This window comes from Apium graveolens, chromosome 2, assembly GCF_009905375.1.
Source record: "Apium graveolens cultivar Ventura chromosome 2, ASM990537v1, whole genome shotgun sequence".
In the NCBI taxonomy this organism is placed as follows: Eukaryota; Viridiplantae; Streptophyta; class Magnoliopsida; order Apiales; family Apiaceae; genus Apium; species Apium graveolens.
In genome coordinates this window covers 41,871,284-41,896,802 of record NC_133648.1, presented here as the reverse complement: position 1 = coordinate 41,896,802, position 25,519 = coordinate 41,871,284, and the positions used below count along the sequence as shown (strand labels likewise).

The 25,519-nt window shown below is 33.6% G+C and overlaps 1 protein-coding gene across 1 annotated transcript; it reads right to left on the bottom strand.

The window, feature by feature from the left end:
• Nucleotides 1-257: 257 nt before the first annotated feature.
• LOC141707336 (tetraspanin-3) lies at nt 258-4,025 on the bottom strand. The gene is made up of 2 exons (XM_074510440.1): nt 3,315-4,025; nt 258-959 (listed from the first exon to the last, which is right to left on the bottom strand). The coding sequence occupies exons 1-2, from the start codon at nt 3,825-3,827 to the stop codon at nt 615-617; spliced, it is 858 nt and encodes a 285-aa protein (XP_074366541.1). The 5' UTR covers nt 3,828-4,025; the 3' UTR covers nt 258-614.
• Nucleotides 4,026-25,519: the final 21,494 nt, after the last annotated feature.

The following is a 25,519-nucleotide window of genomic DNA, read 5'->3' as shown; positions in this document are numbered from 1 at the left end:
AAATTCATGACCGAACCGAATCGAATTAACACGGTTCGGTTCAATTTTTCGGTTTCAGTTCGATTTTGGTGTTCCCTATTCTCCGGTTTAGGTTAGGTTATGGTTTTAATTCTGTTTTTTCGTGGCCCTAGTTCTAAGTTAGATCTGTACAGGCAGCATGACATGGTCTCTTCACGTGCTTGCACAGCAACACTTCATGATGCATGTGAAGTAGAGTCTATTTTACATGAACCCCCGAGAATTCAGCATTAAGCATGTGTACTAAAACTTTGAACTTACACATATCAACACAAACTGTACCTTGAAAACAGATAAATAAAACACAAGTACAATTTAACTCTGTAAAATGCAACTGTCCTTCTAAACATGTGCAAAAGACAACCTGAAATTAACTGTAAAATTGTCTACATAACACAGATACAATAATAAGGTTCAACAAATTACATACCCCACCAGCAGGCAGGCAGGCATCTATAATATACAGCCAACCTTTAATCCAAAAAAGGTAAATTCATCCTTTTACATAGCAATCAAAACATAATAATCATTCTTCTTCAGCTAAAAAGTTTGTGTTTTTACTTTTTTACAGGCCCGTAGTTGAGATTAGATCTCCGCTAAAAGTGTATCCTACTAGGTTGTGCCTTCTCCATTCGGGTTTCACCGTAAGGTTCGTCGTTGTCCATTCGTTTGTTGTTTCTAAATGCAGCACAAGCAACAACATAAGCAATTACTAGAATGATCAAGACGACGATGTTGATCACGGAAACCTTCCTCCAGCTCTTCTTAACACTTGCAAGCACGCCCGCTTTGCAAGAATCACAAGAGTAGCAGAGCTGAGATTGATCATTAATCCACTTTAAACAATCGAGGCTGTTTCCTACCAACCCACCTCCCGCTGTCCATACAGTCTCATTATTATACACGTACCCGCACTCGGTGGGGGGCTTGCAGCATCCAGACTACATGGAGAAGATAAAATTAAACCCTTTTAACAAGAAGGTTGATCAAAATTTCCCGTTTACGATAACAATAATTTGATAATGATATACTCCCTCCGTTCCACTGGATTCTTTACGTACTTTTGCCTCATGCTTGGCACGCACTTTAAGGCTACTATAAAATATAGTTCTATAATTTTTTTTAGAATTTTCTTTTTTTGTATACAAATTTAAACATTATATTTTTATTTAAAAGAAAAAAATATTTAAAATTATTTAGGGAACCATATTTTACGGGAGCCTTAAAATGCATGCCGATCCCCCGTCCCCCAATGTAAACAACCCACCGGGATGGAGGGGGTAGTTATTAGCTCTAAAAATACCACTCTTTATTGATTAAATCACACGAGGGGCTCTTAACATGTAATCTAAATTTGAATAATGCTAGAGACTAAACCTATGGGTTACCCCGAACATGCATGTCTAACTCAAGCTTTATGGATAATTTGGATAGTACAAAGTACATACAGAAAAATATTTAGCAAAAAAAAAAATACAAGAAAATATGTTATAGCTAGGCGTTGAAAGTGCTACCATGATCCCCACTTGAGAACGCTTTAGGCCAAACAATTTTACTAAACTATTAAGCACGATGTTACTGAACTACTAAGCAGGTCAATTACAGTCAGGGCTCTGGGATGACTACTTACAACACTAAAATGACGAAGAAAGTTAATTTTTCTAATACAATATAACAACTTAATAAAACAACTCTCATTTGCAGGCCCTGACATTATGGCAATATATCTTGTCAGGAATAGTTATACTAAATAAAGGCCTGATGAAATAAAAGATAGCCTCTAAAAATGCAATAGTTTCTGCAGGGATCCTCTCTAGTACCTTTATTTCATAATCTAATGACGTAATTAGTATTTCAAAGATGGATATAAAAAATTAGTCTTTTAAGAAAGACATGTGTAACGTCATACGCATGTGTCTATCACAGTGTAAGGCACCTATATGATCTTAAAAGAAATATTCAGTAGTACAAACATAACCAATATGTAATAAGTTGAACCATGAAGGATCAATGTTCCTGGATCATACTTAATTGAAGATGCAGCATGTTATTAAACTCAGATGCAGAGTATGTGTGTCATGCCGAATCCCCTAATTGTTTACTACTTTAGCATGAAATATATACAAAAAATAAATAAATTAACTTCATAGCACAAGAATGACTACCTAAGACCTTTCAAAAGGATGACAGCAGGTGTGAATGGATCCAGGATAAATGGAAGCAAGATGATTTTATTAATAGGATTTTCGCAGACTATTGTGGAAGAAGGTAGTTTTCATACAGAAGTTTCAAAAGAAAATTTAAATTGGATTTATTACATACCATGCTCAAGTAAAATTATTGATTCCTAAAAGACTTATCATCTTAAAACACAATTATGTACATATGCAACAAGTCAAAATTAGAAAAGCAGGATATTCCAGTCATCCAGTGAAGCATAATGAAAAGCAAATGGATCACACATAAAGGCAAGGCAGCAAAAAGACTCCTTTATTTGGGGTACCAACTACCACCTTAGTTCCAAAAGGATATCAAATATTCTTCTTTCTTTCTTGTCAAAAATTATACCCACTTCAATTTCTTCATAAAGTAAGACACTCTTTGATTCTACAACTGGAATTTGAAGTATTGATTGCTATCAAAGGACCTACCAAGAAATGGGTCCAATTAAACATTATAGTATATACACATTTCCCTACCTTTCAAACTTGAACCAGATATTCAATTAAAAAGCTCACCTTTAAGTTTCCTAAAAAAATTAAAAGATAATTATAGCCTTTAGATTAACTAAAAGGTCAAGTTTATTAAAATCTTTACCCAATCATACATACTTATCACAAAATCTACTGAATTCAAAAATACCAATTTCTAAACTAGAGTGGCAATTTTGGATTTCATGTCATGGTCGTAAACACCTCAAATTTTATTTTTTTGCCAAGTAACATATCAATTGTGTGCCAAACTTAATGAACTTGACAGAATTGAATATACATGCCTAAAGGTACAAAATTAATAAGCACGTCATTTCAGCCCATATCAAGTTGTGTTGTGTCGATTTTTTATCTATCTTTAAATCGAGTCCCGTGTTGTACCAATTTCGAATCCTGTTTAAATCGGTCTTTCCGGATCGTATCCGATATTGTCACCCTTATCTAACCATGTCTCTCCGACAATCTCAAAACCAAACAACACAGTACAAATTTTTCTATAACAAGTTAAATTCAAATAACAGTCCAATGCTAAAATCAACTAAACAAACATAATACTAATAATAATAAAATGTAAATTAAAAATACCTGAATAGGAGAGAGCTTTCTAAGAGCAAACATATCAGAAGACTCAGGAACACCACCAACATATCTCCCCATCTTTCCACACACTTTAGAGTCTCTAATACAACTACTAATCTTCCCCCAATAACTCTCACTCGCCACGCGCTCTTTCAACCACCCATCATAATCTTCCAAATAATAGTCCGGGTAAACCCGGTTCAACACAGCCCGACCCGACCCTTTATCCGTAACAGCATAAGCAAATATAATAAAGCCAATAAGAGTAGCAATGATCAAGAACATGGTCCACAAGTAAAGATACATGAGAAAAGTGTTCCGGTAACACGCGCCGGCGAAGCCCGCGAGTGAGACAACCATGATGGAAACTCCGATGACTATTAACGGCCACTGGAGAAACTTGAGACAGTCAGTGTTGTTAGCTCGGCTGCTTAGCCATATGCCACCGCCGAGAATAGGAACTGAGAGGAGAAAGGTGGTGAAGTTTAAGAGACCTATCAGATGGTTGCTTGCTCTCATGGTGCTCAGTTTTTTTAGTCAAGTTTTTGAATATAGTAAGGGAGATTTGTGTGTGTATGTATAGAGTGTTGTGTGTTGATGTTAAGTATATGGAGTGTTGAAGTGAAACTGGGGAACTTCTTTGTTGCTCCAGCCTGCAAGTGCAATAGTTATATGATTGACAGTAGGGTTGTTTTAAATTGTTGATTTTGTACTTGATAGAGTAAATTAGGAATATCTTTGCTGGTCATAATTTAATAACGTGAAAATGACTTCAATGGAGATGTGTAAGGTATGGGTTAATTTTTCCACATTAAATATCTAGCAAAATATATTGCGTGTATTTACGAGCTTATACAAGATTATGTACATCTAAAATGAAATATCTAAATTTCAATTTTAAATAAGAAAAATGCTAAGAATTCTCTACCGTTTAGAGTTCATTACCATTCCCGAAAACGTTATCTAATGTATGAGCTGTCATGTTATCTATTATGTACTTATTATATGTCAAATATTTGTTATCAGAATTGAACCCATGACCCTCCCATTATGAAAAAATTATGTTTATATCTTCAACTATTATATCACAGATATTTATGATACTTTTTTAAAAATCATTAATTACATTCACAAAAAATTCACTAACTACATTCAGTTTAACAAATATAAAATTATCATAACAATTTTTACACTGATAAATAATATTCTTTTTAAATGAATTATGTTGCATATATATCATATGTAGTACATGCCGACATATTTTTCCTTATCAGTTATGAAAATACTATTATACACCTTGTATTAAATTTAAAACTTGAGTTTTTGACCAATCACAAAACGACTAAAGTACTCGGACTATTTTTGCAAATAACTTTAATGTTATAGCAACTTTAATGTTCAATTCAGATAAAACGATAATAGATTATATACAATACACAAATAATGATAATCGATAATTTGAATTTACATATAAGTAAATTAATTGTACTTAAAAAGATAAATTCTAAAATAGCCAAATAGTTTTATTTATTAATTTTCAAGATTTTAGGTTAATATAAGTGAATTTTTAATGTAAGACTATATGAAATATATATTTACACACAAATATATAATTATTATAGAGTTTTAGGAAAAAAGAATTATATGTAAAATTATATATAACATATAGTATTATTCATTATTATATAATAAAAAAATTATATATAAGTTGAGTAATATATTTGTAAGTCATTTTTTGCGAATATAGCAATATCACCACCCCTTTCATCATGACTATCACACGATCTCTACCAAGGAGCACTACCAAAATTGTCAAAATCAAACTGAAATCACCAAATATTTTTATTAAAACCACAACAACCCACCAAAATGAAAGTAAAAGCACTAAAATCTGAAGTCAAGTATATAACACCCCCAAATCAGGGGTCGAGGATCCGGGTTGTCACGAGTTTCATTTCCCTTAATAACACCCAATCTTAATAAACAATCAACTACTCCGTACTGTGACCCCACAATAAACACACACACCACAAGTTATAGTCTCAGAGATGAATATCCAAAAATAACACGAGTCATTTTATTCCACAATTATATGCCATTACACCTTAAAAGGGTTTCTGAATAAATTTACATTTCATTGTCATTATTACAATTCATAAAGATACATAAGTCTGGTACATCAAAAGTTGAAAGCCTAGCCTATTGGTAGTTTCTACCTCAGCTACAGCGACATCAACGCCTATATGAAACTGCGGAACGTTTCCTATCCGCTCGCGAATTGGAAGTTTGGTCATGTTCATCTTGTCTATCTGATGTTGTGTGATGAAAGAAGAAAGTAAGGGTGAGCAACAAGCCCACCGAAATAGTATGTATAATAATTTACAATATATGAGTATTCTCATAGCACTCAAGAAAGTCTTGATTAAGAAGAAATGAACCAAGTTGATATCTTAACGCGACTAAGTCGCAAAATATTCGGTATATACATACATATATACTTTTCACAATCTTTGAAATCCTCTGACATGTATAATATACACAGAGTTCCAGTTTATAACTGTATAAAAATATCGTTGCAAGGTGATCTCATATATCTAACCTTGTCTCAACGTTTTTCTGAAAATCTTTGACATGCATAAGATAATCATTTACTAGATATAAGTTCAAAAGATGAAGTTACAAGATACTCCAATATACTTATATCTTTTCCGAATACTACTTGAACTACCACCGTTCAAGTTATAATTAGTTTTAAAAGTTCATCACACTGATGAGATTACAAGATAAGACTTGAATAGATTCAATCTTTGAAATATCATTTGAAAGAAATGAAGTTACGAGATACTTCATTAAGTCCCGATATATATATATACACCTATATATATATATACATTTCATACACTCCTTGAAAACCTATGTTATGAAAATTATAGACAGAGTTGCAATATCCAATGAATTTTGGAAAGGAGAAAACCTTGGCATAAACCTGATATCTTGCTGATCAGGCAAATATACCAATAAGTAACCTTTTCTACTAGTAGATGGATGAATTCCCCACTGGTCATCACCCTGGCCGCAATAGGACCTTATGCTGGACTGCCACTCAGCCACTTACGCATTTGATGGACTCCCACTGAGCCACTTACACTTTCATGGACGTTCACTGAGCTCATGTTGCTTATGCCGACTCAAATAGATGAACTTACTTCCCGAACGATGGGCAAGTAATCAAGATTTTTTTCTCAAAACAGCAACCTCGTTGTGAATGTAAAATACACCACTGAGCCGGATCCCTCAGGTTTTGAGCGAGTATTTGAATCCCCTTCGAAAGGAAGATCTTAAATATCAAAATGAGTTTTGGGATCCGCTCTAACTTTTAAAAATCATTTTAAAGACTCGAAAACATTTTTAAGAATGTTTGGAGTAATACTGATTTAATGAAATAAATCAGTCCCGATATATTAGAAAATATCTGAATATTATTATTAAATAATATTCCCATAAAGGATAATCTTTATAAAAATAATTGAAATAGAAGTTTTAAAAAACTCATACTTGAAATGAATAACGAATAACCAAAGATATACTTATACGAAAGTAAGATCTTTATTGGAATAATCGAAAATAAGTTTGATTATCGAAACACTATTCTTTAATAAAATAAAGAATATTATTTAATAAATAAGCAGAGTCATAAGTCCTCAAATGAATATTCAAAATAATATTCAATAAATAAAATAAACGGAGTCATAATTCCTCGAATGAATATTCAACTAATAATATTCATTGAATAAAATAAAGTTATCGAATAAACCTTATTCGATTAATAGTTTTGAAAACTATATCCATATATATATATATATGAAAATATATATATATATATATATATATATATATATATATATATTATACTCAGGATGTGGCGCCCTCCAAACCCGGGTCAGAAGTTTGGGGTCCACACACACACCTTAATTATAATCTGCTTATAACAATAATAAAGATAATAATAATATATGCAGTGACCCTACTTATCAACCACCACGGACCGCGATAGGTTAAAGTATGCACACAAGCCAACACACTAAAATATTACAAACCGTTCAAATCCCAACTATTCCAAATTCAAACTGAGTATTAAACATGATTACAAACTTTTACAATCTTAAATTATTCCAAAAGAAGCCTACTAGCTCAGCTTCCTCAACCTGAACCCCTAGCTCTCGCGCTGGACTGGGGATCCTTGCTACCAACTGGTTCCTTTTTAACTGGAAAGAATATAAACAACATCGCACAAATGAGCTAACTAGCTCAGCAAGTCACAATAACAAACTGAGAATAATGATCATCAGGTGACTACGATTATGATATCAAGTGATCATTGGATTATGATTCAGAATTGGATAATATACTTTTAATTTAAAAACCAAGGTTAGGCTGCTGATCAGTCACGCACTAACCCCGAGCAAGGCACACAGCATTGCTCTAACTACTGGATCCAAGGCACACATTGGCCTAACTTGACAATTATATGGTCTGACCACGAATCTGGTCCACAATTTTATAAAAACAATCCAATTCTAACATAATAACAGAATATGCAATAATAAACAATAACCAGAATCATTAACAACAATGAGTGTTTAATAATGAAAGGGTTTCAATCTTTGTAAGGATCAATAAAGTAGTTTACAAGCTTGAATGCTGGGAAATGAAAGAATTGGATAACAAAAGAATCAATATTTCAGGGTTTCAAAGATTTGGGCTCTCAAAGCATAGGATACAATGGTTGAATGTATAAGTAATTCAGTTCAGTGTTTGGAATTTTGTTTGCATGTATTTATGGAATAGTATCTTATACTTGAGGTTCAAGTTTGGGTTTACAATAATCAATGGCTTAGAAAGAATATGGTTCATAGCTCAAGAACAATAACTGAAATCAGGGTTTCGGTTTCCGTGCTTCAAAGCACTTGCAAGGTCAACAAGACTATCAAGAATTACAATATTTCGAGAAAGTTCAGAACACTTGCCTGGAATTAGCTTACTTCTCTGTACTCGCTTCCAATCACAATCGTCTTACTCCTCAACTATCTGTTTTCCTTTCCTACGCCTTGCCTCTTCTGCTCACATATCATAAGCATCTATCAATTATCAACTCACAAGATTCTATTCAACGCACACTTCTATCTACCCTTCGTTTTACCCAAATCCGATTAACGGATTGAAATCTATGCAATAACCAAGTAAATGTCGAGTATATAGACCGATAGTCAAACACCCAGTCATGTATAACACATAATACATCACGTAATCAAAGAAATATCATTTATAAAGAGGTCTCGGTCATAAATAGGCTTTCTGGTATTTTAAAATAATTTTTAAAACATTTTTCGGAATTAAAACGGGTCGTTGGATCAATTTCGGGTTAATAAACAGGGTTCGGTTGGCCAATTCTGGCTCCGAAACAATTTTAGAATAATTATCGAGCCTTGAAAATAATTTAGAATAATATTTTAAAGCTCGAAACTATTTTTCAGAATTTTTAAATCATTTTTAATAATTAAATCTAATTAAATAATTAATTAAAAATCAATTAATAATTAATTAAATCAATTAATCAATTAATTTTCGAATTAATTGACTAATTAATCAATTAAAAATTAACTGAAATTAATTAAATAATTAATTCAGATTTATTTGTGAATTAAAAATAATTTTCGAAATTAAAATAATAATTTTTAGAATTTTCAGAAATTAAAAACGAATTTTTATAATAAAAATAAATAGGAAATATGATTTTAAACATTTTTAAAACAGGAATCCTATTTTTGCAAAGTCTGGAAACTACAGGGACCAAACTGCATCGTTTTCAAAAGTTCAGGGACCAAACTGCAATTTTTACAGTCAGTCGCCGGAAAACACAGGGGTGGCCGGAGAACACGATTCCGGCCTCCTCACCTTGCCACAAGCTCCAGATCACATCTACACAACACCAGGAACACAACCATGCAATCAAAACAACCTAACAATCCCTGAGTTGGCCGGAATTTGGCCGTGAAATTTTCCAGTTTCCGGCGAACATCGGAAAACTTCAAAACACAACTCCCTTCTCTACAGACCTCGTTGGTTCATGAAACTTATACGACTGGATTGCAAATTTCACAGAGAACACAACCCACTATAATACAACATCAATCTATCACAGAATAAGAAACCCCCAAATTTCAATTAAGAACATTCATACGGGTTATAAACCCTAATTTTAAAATTCGAAAATCAAACTCAAATTTGAACATGTTATTGAACTCCAAATCAGACGTATGACATATGAAAATCATCAGGAAAACAAGCTCTACAACATGAAATCATCAAATCATACAAACAATCATCCGAACAAAAATTCATATTTTTAATAAAATAAATTCGAAAATAATTAAATTTTTAGAAATTCAACCTTTGATTCTGCAGGTGTATGGATTACAGATTCTGATAGAGCTTCTCAAGACCTTCAAATCCAGTACTCGAGCTTTTCAAACAAAGATCACTAACACCTTCAAAAGTTGGTTTGATTCTCAGAAAGGTTTATGAATATATGATTTTTCTCTGTAAAATTATATATTTATCTGTCTGCAATTGATTTTGATACGAAATAAAATACGGTAAAAGGCTATTTATAATTACGGAAAATTAGTATCCCGTTGGATCATTCCGGATATAAAATGGTACGTTTATTTATAAAAACTGATCCAAACGGTATCGGTTTTCGGGATAATTATCCAAATCAGTACAACTTGTACTGCAGTCTTGGTCTCAGCACCCAGTTACACGTACTACGAAGTGATAATTGGGATAGTTTAATAAAAAGCTCCCGTTTATCGAAAATACGGGTTTTATTAATTTACCGAAACGAATATTGTATCGAAAATGTTGTGCTGGGACCCGCGCAGGACAAACCGTACGCCGGATCGAAAAAGTCGAAACATGGAAAATGCTCGGAATATTACAATTAGGTTAGGAAGGAGTTCTCGGAAGAGTTTCGGGTTCCAAAAACGTAACAACGGTTGACGTCGGTTGGTTCCCGTTTTTATAAAATAGATTTTAATTATTCGGAAAAAAGATTTTAAAAATTTCATATGATTCTTATAAATCTATAAATCCACATAAAAATAATTAGGAAGATATAACAATTATCTATATTTTATTTGGGACATATAAAAATTAAAATACTCAATTAATATTATTTTTGAATATTCAAGTACATATATCACTTAATAATTAACTCACAGAATAGATACTGAACACACATATTAATTATTTAATAGTAAAAATAATTACACGTTATATCCCGGATATTACACAGGAACATCGACTCCCGGTTTAGAAAAATGTTCACCTTTGGGTCCCCTATACTAAGGGTATACGCAACTACTGCTTATCTCTAGCATAGGTATTATGCAACTTATAAGCATTTGAATCAACAATTAGATATCAAGATTACGAAACAGACATGCATATATACCATATCAGGATGCTCCAATATATCGCAAAATTTGCTAATAACAATCATGCACTTATCACAAGATAATGCATATACATATATTTACATCACAACAACAGTATAACGGGTAGAAAACTTGCCTGAGTGCTCCGGGGTAGACCTAAGCTTAGAGTGGGTCCGATAACCTATGAACAACAACATAAGCCGAAATTAAATCACGGTCGCTTAAGAAACTAAACTTTAACCAATTGAACCCTAACGTTTGTTTATGGTCATTTCTACGCTTAACAAATCACATAAGTCGTTCGAGTACCCTCGACTCCACCATTTTTAATAAATTAACCATTAAGAATTTTAAGGCGATTCTTTCGTGAGTCCCCTACCAACTGCCTAACCCACTTTACATAATTGTTTCATACTTCAATTAGTCATTTAAGAGCCTTAACCAAGGTTTCAAAGTAAGGCGAGGGGTAATGGTTCGGTCGCGAAATACCGTTACTTAAAACGGTCGTTTCTCCTAACCGTATATCGGATTCAAGCGAACCACGTATCAAAACGAAGCTCGTAACATGAACTATCTAATCATGGCAATGGTCAAAACCTAACAGTGAGTTCACGGGTCCTAAAGTTAAGAACAGAACAGTTAAGGAAAATCGGGCATTATGACGTTTATGTTTACGCAATTTCCAATTTAATTAACACTCTAAATTATTATCAATTTACTCACAACCACCAATACAACAATATTCAACCATTATACTACAAACTCAGTCCCCAACTCCAAGTTTTACCAATTTATCCAACCAATTAAAGACCCAATATTCAAAACCAATACAAATCCACCAAAACTACTTATAATCAAAGATCAAGCCTTAATACTAACAATGCTTCAATAAAACTTAATGGAATCATAAAATCAAAGCTAAGGTTTGAAATTGATACCTTCCTTGGTAGGTGTTAAGTTGCTAGGAAGCCTTAGGGAGCCTTAATCTAACCTCGTACAAGCTTGATCTTTCCAAAGAAATCAAGAACACAAAGTTAGGTTTTGAAGTTTCTAAAAGTCCGATTTAAAGAACTGTAAAAATAAGGGCCTTACCATTCTTATTTGGACGAGACTTGTGAACAAGAGTTGTAGGCCATCTCAATACCTTTCCAACGAGCTATAGAACACAACATTTGAGTGAGTATTGAAGGAGATATGGTAGTTTTACGTTGCTGCTCTGGTTTTGGCCGAGAGCAAGGGAAGAAAAAGTGAAGTAAAAATGTTTCTAGTTTGATTAAATGATTTGTGTGGTGTTTAGCTTGGTTACTTCCATTTGTTGTTAATTAGATTGTTACCATGGTAAAAATTATGTGGCTCACAATCAACCAACCAATCCCTCCATTTGTCATGCTTATGTCACCATGCCTATGTCATCTCTCTCATGTCATCCTCTTACACTTGTCTTCTTCTTGTTGGTGTGATGACATCATCATCCACTAACCTCTTTGATTAACCCCTAATTACTTGGCTAATGACCGTTTATCTGTTATAAGGTTCGCTTAACTTTCGTTCTCGTTTATCGTTTGAGGGATCATACCTGGGATCTTATTACTTAACTTCCCCTAAACCTTTCTCAATATTTTATATTCCTTTTATGATCCTCTCTAAAAATCCTTGAATTTAAATCTTTTTTATCATGTTACCTTATACTCAATTTTTTCGGTATCTGGTGGATTTTCGGGAAAAATCAAAGTGTTCGGATTTGGATTCTGACAATCTTTACATACACTTATATACCATATAGAGTACTAATAAGATATCAGAATATCAATAAAAGAACTGTTACATTATGTGGCATGAAAAGTTTTCTTATTCAGCATAATCAGCAAAATTACTATTCATAAGGTTTACAAAAAGTCCAAAATTTTTTGGGTTATTACAGTCTCCCCTCCTTAAAAGGATTCCGTCCCGGAATCAGATAGAAAATGAATTGGGATACTTTCTTAGCATTGCACTTTCTAACTCTCAAGTCAATTTTCCCACATTGTTGTTCTGCCACAAACCCTGACTAGCATGATAACCCTTCTTCTAAGCACTTGTCCATTTTTGATCTATAACCCTTCCTAGTTGCTCCATATAGGTTACGTCTGGTTGCATGTCTCTGCGCTCATATGCCCCTATATGTCTGGCATCCGGATTACACTTCCTTAACATTGATACATGGAACACGTTATGAACTTTCGAAGGTTCGGGGTAAGGCTAGCTCATATGTTAACTTCCCAATACGACTTAATATATCCAAGGGTCCAACAATTCGTGGGTTTAGCTTTCCTTTCTTTCCGAACCACATCCATCCTTTCCAAGGGAATACCTATAACAACACTAGGTCCCCTACTTCCTATTCTTTGTCCTTTCGTGTCAAATCAACATACTTCTTATGTCCATCTTGGGCTACTACCAGCCGTGCTATGATTAGATCTATTATATCCTTGGTCCTTTGGACTACTGCGGGTCTGAGCATCTTGCGCTCTATAACTTCATCCTAACATAAGGGAGATCGACATTGTCTTCCCTCAAGGATCTCATAAGGCGATACCTCGATTCTGACATACGATCGATTATCGTAAGAAAACTCAATCCGCGTTAAGTGATCATTCCAAATTTCTTTCAAGTCTATTGTACAGACTCTCATTATCTCATCTAGATCTACAGCTTTTGCTTCTCAATACCCACTCTTTTCCAGTTCGTAATCGTCATTATCTTCTGTACCATATTTTATACTGATTACACTTTTGCTCGTTAGCGTTCTATAACCTTTTAATAATCGCGTCAACCTTAGTATCACGAACGCGTTAGAATCGGAATACCACCATACTTGGTACCACTTCATCTCTAGCTGCCTCCATATTCGAAAGCTTGGTCCTTCATATAGAAGTAAAAGAATTTATTGAGAGATCACTATGATCATGAACACTTGTTACATTGCATAGTTAGTACAGAAGGTGACCAGCCTTTAGTACTTGACAAGCAATTAAATAATAGATGGTATCCTACTAGGCTTCTATCACACAGATAGATAGTCATTCGACAATACCTCCCCTTCTGGAAGGGTTGTTCTTCTCAGCTTATATGAAATGAAAAGGAGAGAAAAGAACGAATTGAAGAGAATTGTATATATATAAAATATACTGCCACAAAATATCTGGCTTGAAATCTACCTCTGAACTATAGAGGTTTGTCATAGGAGAAGAAAACATATACGTATATATATCAACATCAAGTATTATAACATCGTATTTCTCGTGTCTGAATATTAACTATTCCGTCCATCATTCTATGGATCCATTCTCTTGCTCGAGCTTATAAACAATCACCTTTGAAACTCCCTCGACATCGAAAATCGAATCTGGGATTTCATTCTAGACGTCATCGTTATTAGAATTCTATGCTTGCATCGCAACCTTCCTCGTATAGTAATACGACTCTCTATTGATAAGAAGGAATAAGTATTCAATAGGTAGATAATCGACTTAATTAGCCTATCAATGATAACTTATACACCACCACGACCCGATTAGTGGTACTCACTCTCAACATCCATTCCAATACAACTCTCACGGTTGTAAGTAATCGGCTCATTACTCCCAGAATCATTCCTGCATTACTATGGCCCACCGTTGACCTACTGTAGTCATTCATTTTCTATAAAGTTTTAATAGCTAACCATACGGAGTCCATTCATATCATATCGAATCCTTCTAAGGAGGTAACATAATCATCATTCATGATTCGTGAAGAACATTCCTGATCCTGACGTACAAACATGACATGAAGCAGATAAAATTGCAGAAGAGTTTCAATCAAAGCAACGATACCAGGCTAATACCATTATTAACCATATTTCTTTACTGGGAGACATGAAGCTCAAAGGTTCATTTAGTCCTTTCGTAACATGCTCCTGACTTATCTCAAGATAGGACCTTCTAAGATAGAAAGCCCGCTCACGGCGATTACATGAATTAAATCTTTACCAAACTACTATTACGGTTGAGTACCGCACAGTCATCAGAAGGAATGTCAATCTTTCACACCATAATACAACCTTCACAGAATTAACCATTATCACTGTATTCCGCTGGCACGAGCGCCGATAATTATCCTCTTACACTTAAAGTGTTGGTCACCTCTTTGGCCTTTCCTAATAGTAAAATTTCCTTACAATCAATGTCATTTTAACCACCTCCAACTAAATTTTCTACCTCATCACCGCTTATGTGAAAATGCTTCTCTTAAGTCCTGGTGAGAAAAAAAATCACCATTTTTCCATAAGTCATTGCCTTAGTCTTTAGATGTGAACATTGCCACGACTGACTCTCGATCATACTTAGGACGTCTCTTATCTTGGGTCCTTCTTGTTTTCACCAATCTCGACCCTCATTGGATCGATCTATACTTTCTTATGGTTCAACACGTTCCCACCTGGCATTATTATAATTACGTCATATTTCCTTCATCAAAATTTCTATGCTTGAGAACTTTGAATATTACCTTTCTCCTTGTAAAACCTCTAAGGTTATCCTTAAATCCTTCATCAGGTACACCCTAGGCACAGGGCATATCAAGATACCATTTACTAATACCAGAATCATTGTCTATATACTTCTGAAAAATTTCTCCACTGATCCTTAAAGGTTGTTGTTACCTTAATCCTTTCCAATTCATACTGTCAAAACTCATGCTGTCCCTATTAAGGGTGAAATGCCAACCTTTATGCATTCCCCTAGGATTCATTTCAAGTTATCGGGGTTTTATCCTTAATTCCACCTTTAAAAGATACTTACACTCTTCCATGGATAAATCAAGTCATATATACTTGATAGATTACCTTATTCAATCATTCTCACTTCGATAGTCTATACTTAATTTCACAATAGCATCCTTATTCAAACTGAGGTCAATCCATATGGCCTCCAAAAGATAACAATGGTTTTTTTTTCGCTTTGCTTGCCTAATTTGGTAATGACAACAGGGATGTTCTGGAAGATATTGGTCGTGTTCAACGTGAACTTTTTCTTAATAATTCCTTATTTACTTTTGTTGTTTATCTCAACAGTCATCTCAATGTTGGGATATCTTTCATACCTGGCGTCTTCCTTTCTAGGTATCAAGCCACCGGTCTTACACTTCACATTCTTGAAGGTCACTTCCTTCATCCAATTTTCCTAAATTCTTACTTCCTTGTCTCCTCAGTCTATCCGCGTCTCATTATTTATCCTTCGAACTATCTCAAGGTTTCCTCGAATCCTCCCAACTTACAGGGGATAAAATATATGTATCTCTTATGCCTTCAACCATCAATTTTAACTCATGGTGAATCACCCTCATCCTGACGATTACATACTTTTCTATTTCTATTGCTACGAGTCTTTAGGGTTTCCTCATACCCAACTCCCTTATCATTCCTCAAACTCTATTGCCTTTATATTCCTTTCCACTTCAGTTTCTTTTTATTTTCCTTTCTCTTATCATTATTTCATGAACCAACACAACATAAGCATTGATTTCAAACATCCCGTCATTCTGGATTCGTGTCCTCAGAACGAATCTTGACAACTTTTAAAACTTAGATTCATAATTCATCATACTCGTCTGCCTTTGTTCTGGCTCTAAAGCTTTTACACTATCTCCATAACCTTGGGAAGTACTTTCTTGAAAATAATTGACTGAACTTAAATCAGTTTATTATAATCTCTTGCTCCGTGCCTTCCTTGGCCTTTCACCAGCGGGTGGCCTCTCTCTTAAGAGGGTAAGTGACAAAAATAGTCTTTTGTGATTCGTCAATCATTTAGAATCTCAAATTATTTCTATATTTTCTTTAGCCAGGCTCTTGCCTCGACTGGGTCAGCTTGTTCCTTGGAACTCTAAGAGCTTAACGACTTAAAGGTCCTGAAAGAATTTCTCACCCCATTGTTTCCTCAGGGTAGTGGTTGGGGATAATAGTCTAAGTTCTGTCTAGAAAGGTCCATAAATTGTCGTATAGGAGTACCGTCTCGAGTCTCCTTTCCTTACTCAACTTCTGTTTCCTTAGTCTGAACGTTCCCTCCTCCTCCCCATAATCGGGGTCATCCTACATATTTTAAAATCCTCATTTTCCACTTCATTATGTAATGGGTTCCTTCTATCTTGATGGCGACCTCCCTGACTATCACGTTCAGGGTTTGCTCTAAATCTTATTCCTCAAACTAGCTTTCATCTAAGATCTCATCTTTAAGCTCTTGAATATTTGGAACCCAAATTCTGTCGGAACACCTCATTATTCCCTTATCATCTTTCTCGGTATTAATCTCTTCTCCAGTCATGGGCTCTCTGCCTTCATTCATCATTTTTTTGGCACAATATGATCTTTTTCAATAATTCGGGCTGTATTACAATCTCAAACAGCTTTTCGGTACCGGCTCCGGTTACCTTCTCTTCTATTTCCATTTTCTCGAAATCTTTTATCTACTCTTCCGAGGACATTATCATCTTGAGTCTCTCCTTTATACTAAGGGCATTAGCCACCATTTTGGCTTTCCCTGGATGATAAAGAATCTCATAATCGTAATCCTTGCTTAGCTTTAACCACCTCCTCTGGCGTATGTTAAGCTCTTTCTACGTAAAAATGTATTAGAGCTCCTATGGTTTGTGTAAATCTTGCACTTCTCTCCATACAAGTAGTGCCTCCAATCTTTAGGGAAAAACTATTGCCACGAGCCCAAGCTCATGGGTAGGGATATCGAATTTTATATTCCCTTAATTGTCTTGACGCGTACGCGATTACCTTGTTGTGCTGTATAAGAAGCACCCTAATTCCTTATGCGAAGCGTCACTACACATCACAAAATCTCCTTTTCCATCCGGCAACTCCATCATAGGGGCCGTCACCAATCTTTGCTTTAGTTCTTGAAAGTTGTTCTCGTATTTCTCTGTCCATTCGAACTTCTCAGTCTTACGAGTAAGCGCGTTAAAGGGGCTACTATCTTTACGAACTTGAACGAACCTCCGGTAGTAACCGGCCAATCCTACCTCTGGTAGTCGCCCTAACCATAGTCATCAATTCCTCAGTGGTCCTTTATTCATTCTTGTCAGGATCCTCCACGGGATTCTTCTCAGCAACAATCCCTTCTAGGACAACATCCTCAACCGCTACATCCTCAATATGAACATCATCCGGTCCCGTGTTAGGACGCTCTATCGGATCCATAATATGATCTCTAATAAGTAATAAAACATCATCGCGTTGTTGCTCCTCAACCTCAGGGTTCGGAGTCCCGCTACCATATACGATAACGAACTACGCTTCTATCATGATAATTATAAGGGTTTCCATAAGGGTTTTAACTGTCAGTACTACGTTAGGTAGTCCGACTATAAACTTGGCAAGAGTTCTTATTATCTTAGTGAACTTATTATTTTAACGTCATATCATCTCTGATGTTTATAACGCTTAGCTCTGATACCATTTTTGTAACACCCCCAAATCCGAGGTCGGGGATCCGGGTTGTCATGAGTTCCATTTCCCTTAATAACACCCAATCTTAATAAACAATCAACTACTCCGTACTGTGACCCCACAATAAACACACACACCACAAGTTATAGTCTCAGAGATGAATATCCAAAAATAACACGAGTCATTTTATTCCACAATTATATGCCATTACACCTTAAAAGGGTTTCTGAATAAATTTACATTTCTTTGCCATTATTACAATTTATAAAGATACATAAGTCTGGTACATCAAAAGTTGAAAGCCTAGCCTATTGGTAGTTCCTACCTCAGCTACAGCGACATCAACGCCTATAGGAAACTGCGGAACGTTTCCTATCCGCTCGCGAATTGGGAGCTTGGTCCTGTTCATCTTGTCTATCTGATGTTGTGTGATGAAAGAAGAAAGCAAGGGTGAGCAACAAGCCCACCGAAATAGTATGTATAATAATTTATAATATATGAGCATTCTCATAGTACTCAAGAAAGTCTTGGTTAAGAAGAAATGAACCAAGTTAATATCTTAACACGACCAAGTCGCAAAATATTCAGTATATACATACATATATACATTTCACAATCTTTGAAATCCTCTGACATGTATAATATACACAGAGTTCCAGTTTAAAACTGTATAAAAATATCGTTGCAAGGTGATCTCATATATCTAACCTTGTCTCAAAGTTTTTCTGAAAATCTTTGACATGCATAATATAATCATTTACTAGATATAAGTTCAAAAGATGAAGTTACAAGATACTCCAATATACTTATATCTTTTCCGAATACTACTTGAACTACCACCGTTCAAGTTATAATTAGTTTCAAAAGTTCATCACACTGATGAGACTACAAGATAAGACTTGAATAAATTCAATCTTTGAAATATCATTTGAAAGAAATGAAGTTATGAGATACTTCATTAAGTCCCGATATATATATACACCTATATATATATATAAATTTCATACACTCCTTGAAAACCTCTGTTATGAAAATTATAGACAGAGTTGCAATATCCAATGAATTTTGGAAAGGAGAAAACCTTGGCATAAACCTGATATTTTGCTGATCAGGCAAATATACCAATAAGTAACCTTTTCTACTAGTAGATGGACGAATTCCCCACTGGTCATCACCCTGGACGCAATAGGGACCTTATGCTGGACTGCCACTCAGCCACTTACGCATTTAATGGACTCCCACTAAGCCACTTACACTTTCATGGACGCCCATTGAGCCCATGTTGCTTATGCCGACTCAAATAGATGAACTTACTTCCCGAACGATGGGCAAGTAATCAAGATTTTTTTCTCAAAACAGCAACCTCGTTGCGAATGTAAAATACACCACTGAGCCGGATCCCTCAGGTTTTGAGCGAGTATTTAAATCCCCTTCGAAAGGAAGATCTTAAATATCAAAATGAGTTTTGGGATCCGCTCTAACTTTTAAAAATCATTTTGAAGACTCGAAAACATTTTTAAGAATGTTTGGAGTAATACTGATTTAATGAAATAAATCAGTCCCGATATATTAGAAAATATCTGAATATTATTATTAAATAATATTCACATAAAGGATAATCTTTATAAAAATAATTGAAGTAGAAGTTTTAAAAAACTCATACTTGAAATAAATAACGAATAACCAAAGATATACTTATACGAAAGTAAGATCTTTATTGGAATAATCGAAAATAAGTTTGATTATCGCAACACTATTATTTAATAAAATAAAGAATATTATTTAATAAATAACCGGAGTCATAAGTCCTCAAATGAATATTCAAAATTATATTCAATAAATAAAAAAACGGAGTCATAAGTCCTCGAATGAATATTCAACTAATAATATTTATTGAATAAAATAAAGTTATCGAATAAACCTTATTCGATTAATAGTTTTGAAAACTATATCCATATATATATATATGAATATATATATATATATATTATACTCGGGAACATCGACTCCCGGTTTAGAAAGATGTTCACCTTTGGGTCCCCTATACTAAGGTAAATCGGGCATTATGACGTTTATGTTTACGCGATTTCCAATTTAATTAACACTCTAAATTATCATCAATTCACTCACAACCACCAATACAACAATATTCAATCATCATACTACAAACTCAGTCCCCAACTCCAAGTTTTACCAATTTATCCAACCAATCAAAGACCCAATATTCAAAACCAATACAAATCCACCAAAACTACTTATAATCAAAGATCAAGCCTTAATACTAACAATGCTTCAATAAAACTTAATGGAATCATAAAATCAAAGCTAGGGTTTGAAGTTGATACCTTCCTTGGTAGGTGTTAAGTTTCTAGGAATTCTTAGGGAGCCTTAATCTAACCTCCTACAAGCTTGATCTTTCCAAAGAAATCAAGAACACAAACTTAGGTTTTGAAGTTTCTAAAAGTCCGATTTAAAGAACTATAAAAATTAGGGTCTTACCATTCTTATTTGGACGAGACTTGTAAATAAGAGTTGTAGGCCATCTCAATACCTTTCCAACGAGCTATAGAACACAACATTTGAGTGAGTATTGAAGGAGATATGGTAGTTTTACGTTGTTGCTCTGGTTTTGGCCGAGAGCAAGGGAAGAAAAAGTGAAGTAAAAATATTTCTAGTTTGATTAAATGATTTGTGTGGTGTTTAGCTTGGTTACTTCCTTTTGTTGTTAATTAGATTGTTATCATGGTAAAAATTGTGTGGCTCACAATCAACCAACCAATCCCTCCATTTGTCATGCTTATGTCACCATGCCTATGTCATCTTTCTCATGTCATCCTCTTACACTTGTCTTCTTCTTGTTGGTGTGATGACATCATCATCCACTAACCTCTTTGATTAACCCCTAATTACTTGGCTAATGACCGCTTATCTGTTATACGGTTCGCTTAACTTTCGTTCTCGTTTATCGTTTGAGGGATCATACCTGGGATCTTATTACTTAGCTTCCCCTAAACCTTTCTCAATATTTTATATTACTTTTATGATCCTCTCTAAAAATCCTTGAATTTAAATCCTTTTTATCATGTTACCTTATACTCAATTCTTTCGGTATCTGGTGGATTTTCGGGAAAAATCAAAGTATTCGGATTTGGATTCAGATGATCTTTACATATACTTATATACCATATAGAGTACTAACAAGACCTCAGAATATCAATAAAAGAACTGCTACATTGTGTGGCATGAAAATTTTTCTTATTCAGCATAATCAGCAAAATCACTATTCATAAGGTTTACAAAAAGTCCAAAATTTTTGGGGTTATTACAAAGTACCTAAAATTTGAAAAACAAATTACCACAATTTTTCATATTTGGAGGTGCTGGTTATAGTGATACTGATGGTAGAGGAGGAGAAAAATAACAATTATTGGGTTTTTAACTCATATATATTATTGGGGTATCAAAAATGATATAAATGAGTTTACGGAGGTGTGGTCTGGAATGAAGCTGAAATTCGGAGACAAATTTGACCGTAAGTAGTGGCCGGAATGGTGGTCGATTTCGTGATATGAAGGAATGGTTAAGGGAAGATGGTGTACACACATAATATACATAGGTGTGTAGCAGGAACGATAATGACGATGAGCATGTACAAGTTGATGATATGTAATGATAATGTCACTGTTGCTGAAAATGGTATAAAATTTGGAGGATGTGCGAGGATGAAGGTGAAACATATATAAGATTTGAATATGTTATTATGATTAAATATATTTATAAAGAATAAGAACATATGATTAGTTCTTAATTCTACTTTGAGCATTTAGACACGCCAACACACGTATGTCATAAGTTTTTAAAAAATTATGTTATTTTGTCTTTATAAGTTATATTTTTTAAATGATATATAAGATTTCTTAAAAATTCTTACATTAGAGTATATCGTTGTGATTACATATAAAATTCAGATAAAAAAATTCAAGTTAGTATCACTTTTATAAAAGATTTTTTTTACCAAATATATCAAACTAATAACGTATAATGTTTTTTGACAAAAAAATAACATATAATATTTCAAAAATTACGAATCATCTATTTCAAAAATCAAAATGATCAAATTATAGGATTTAAATGGATCCCGTGCTTTCCACGGGCTATCATGCTAGTTATTATTTTTATAGCTAAACTCACCCACATGTCAGGAGGTGAATTTTTGATTTTTTTAGAAAAATCAAGATCTTGAGAATTTCTCGTAATTAAAATGGATTCCCTGTATGTTAATATAAATCTCACGACTAAAAATATAACACATGTCATTCAGGTTACTTTTTAAGACACGTGAAATTACTTTTATATTTAAAATGTTGAGTAATTTATTGTTAAGTGAATTGGTAAAAAAGAAATTTATAGGTTGTACGTAGAATCATAGATGGTACATTTTTTAACACTATTTTACTCGAAAATTTATTTTTTTGTGTTAAAAATGTATATGAGGTAAGCCGCTCATTTATGGGATTGAAAGTGAATCACAAACAAATACGTTTGAGGCAATAATTTGTAATTTGTGTTCATAATAAATTATGAGAATGTTGGGAGTCAGAAAAAATCAAATTTGAGACTCCGCTGATCACATAGCTTTGATAATTCACGGATATTGTTTATGATAAAAATGGCTAATACATAGTGTCCTTATCATTTTAATGCATACACATACCATGTAGTCCCAATAAGATTTAAGATAAGTTCTAGAGCGACATGTTTCATGATGAAAAATACACAACAAAATCTACTTATATAAAATATATCACAAACTAGGCTCAAGATGTCACAAGGTAAAAATATGCTTCAATACTTACTAAAATTGACAAATATGCATCTCAAGTTTTAGAATTTCACAAGTGCATACAAGAAATTATCATGTCACAAATAACTTTTTAAAGATATGAATATCGACTAATTATGCAAAAAAAACTTGTGTGTACTTATCCTTGTTAACACATTACGAGACTAGGAAATATATTTTGAATATTTTTTTGAATATTTTTAAATTTTATAAAAAAATTGGATTTTTAATATTGAGAACTCATCCCTACACTTAAGTAGTTCTTTGTCCCAATGAACGAACAAATTAAATAGGAAAACGAACATAATAAAATGCTACATTAAAAAAAAACTTCCCTGAGATCAAAACGTAGGATGCGAACGCAGAAAGTCGGAAAAAAAAATTCTCTTGGGTTTGATGGAGCTGGAAAGATGCAAATAATAACCTGGAACGGGGGGGCAATGAAAACCAGAAAGTCACACCCCATGACACCCCCTATGTTATAATATATTTATATATATATAGAGAGAGTAGAATATATAATATAAATATTATAACAAGTTTTTTTTTTCCTTTTTTATGCTAACAAAACACAAACTTATATATATATTATAAATTGTATAACTCACGTAAAGATTTATATAGCTATATTTGAAAATATAGATAGAATATTAGGTATAATTTATAAATAATTTATAAATAAAAATATAAAAAATTACTTATGAATAAATAAATAAATAAATAAATAAATAAATAAATAAAGGTATAATAATAATTTATTAACTTACGTAATAATAATACTATGTACACAAGTAAGAATAATAATAAAAAGAAAATATTAATAATATGTACAAATAATAATAATTATTTGAGTAATAATAATAACATATTTAATAAATATTAATATTAAGAATAATAATAAATTAAGAATATTAAAAAATGAGAATAAAAAAATAGAACTACATTGTACATGGGAGGGGTACGCGGGGGGTGGGGGTGGGGGGTTTCAGGGAAATTTACCCTGACGTCAAGTATTACACACCGGGGGACCTGCTCTATCCTTTTTATAATTTTTTTGTACATTCTGCAAGCCGCACCACATTTAGACAGAAGTACACCTCCACAATTGCCTTTACTCCTGAATACGTGCCCCGCGATGCGGAAAATTGCACGACGAGTTTTTTTTCACTCACTCATCACGAATTTTAATCCCACATAAATTACACCATCATTACACCTTTTTTTTCGAAGACCCAAATCATGACAATTTTTTTCTTGAGATACTTCACTCAAAAATTATCAAGACACTTTGAGGGAGTAAAAATAAATAAAGTATACAAAAACACTACTTAAAAAAATCCAAAGAAAGAAAGAAAGTTTTAATTAATTAACTATGTCTATAAGAATATTTGATTACCTCCCAAGAAGCGTTATTTTTTTATGGCCATTAACTCGACCATCTCTCTAATGGAAAACAATAGAGCTAGATATCCACATTATCAATCATAAATTCACCACCATAAAACTATCAAGAATATCGTTAGGAGTTGTTTTAATCCCGCAAAATATCTCCAAACAAATATCAGAAAAATAAAATATGACATAAATAAGCAATAATTGAGTGAATGCTTTTGCATCCTTCAAACAATTTGTGATAAAATAATGATAAAACTCAGCATCACGAAAAGAATAAACTCCCTCAACATTTACACGAGATTAATGCTCAGGCGGTGGCTTGTTTACACTTGTCACTTTCTCAGGAGCTAGACGAATATCTTGGCCTATCACATCAATAATCAAAAAGATATCTCAATCTTCTCCCACATCTTCAATTTGAAACTTAAGAGCCATTTTAAATGAATCACCAATCAAATTTTGAGTAACATCTTGGACAATCGGCATAATCACGTCAACATTGTAGAAAGTATTCTCAAGTATAAAAGCCTTCTAAGTAGAGGTCTAAGTAGAGGTTAAACTTAAAGCAAATTTACCAATATCCAACCATTGATCCATATAGGATATGCCTTGATTTAGGAATGGTAGCTTAGGCACAAATTATGATATTTTGATAAACGACCACCATCTTAGTATTGCTTTCTTTTATTCCTTCATCCTCACTCTCAATGTCCTCAACAACAACAACAACAAAAATATCATTGATGGCATGTTCTTCCTTTGAATTGATATTCACATCAACACCGAACATCGATAACTCATCATCCTCGACATCCTCTTCTTGTTGGATAGGTTGTGCTGGTAAAAGGTCGAGTTACCTTGTATTGGAAGAGTTATCCAACTCTACAATTTGAGATTCTATCATCAAACTTATAGTTTTCAGTTCTTTAATTGCATCAGCACTCTCCTCAAAACTCTTTTGTTGTTTCTTCGACAGATCATATACCTATCTTGTGGCGCCCCA

Coding starts and splice junctions, on each gene's coding strand:
- LOC141707336 (XM_074510440.1), bottom strand. CDS start 3,827: ATGAGAGCAAGCAACCATCTGATAGGTCTCTTAAACTTCACCACCTTT. Junction 960..3,314: donor GAAAGCTCTCTCCTATTCAG/GTATTTTTAATT, acceptor TTCTCCATGTAG/TCTGGATGCTGCAAGCCCCC.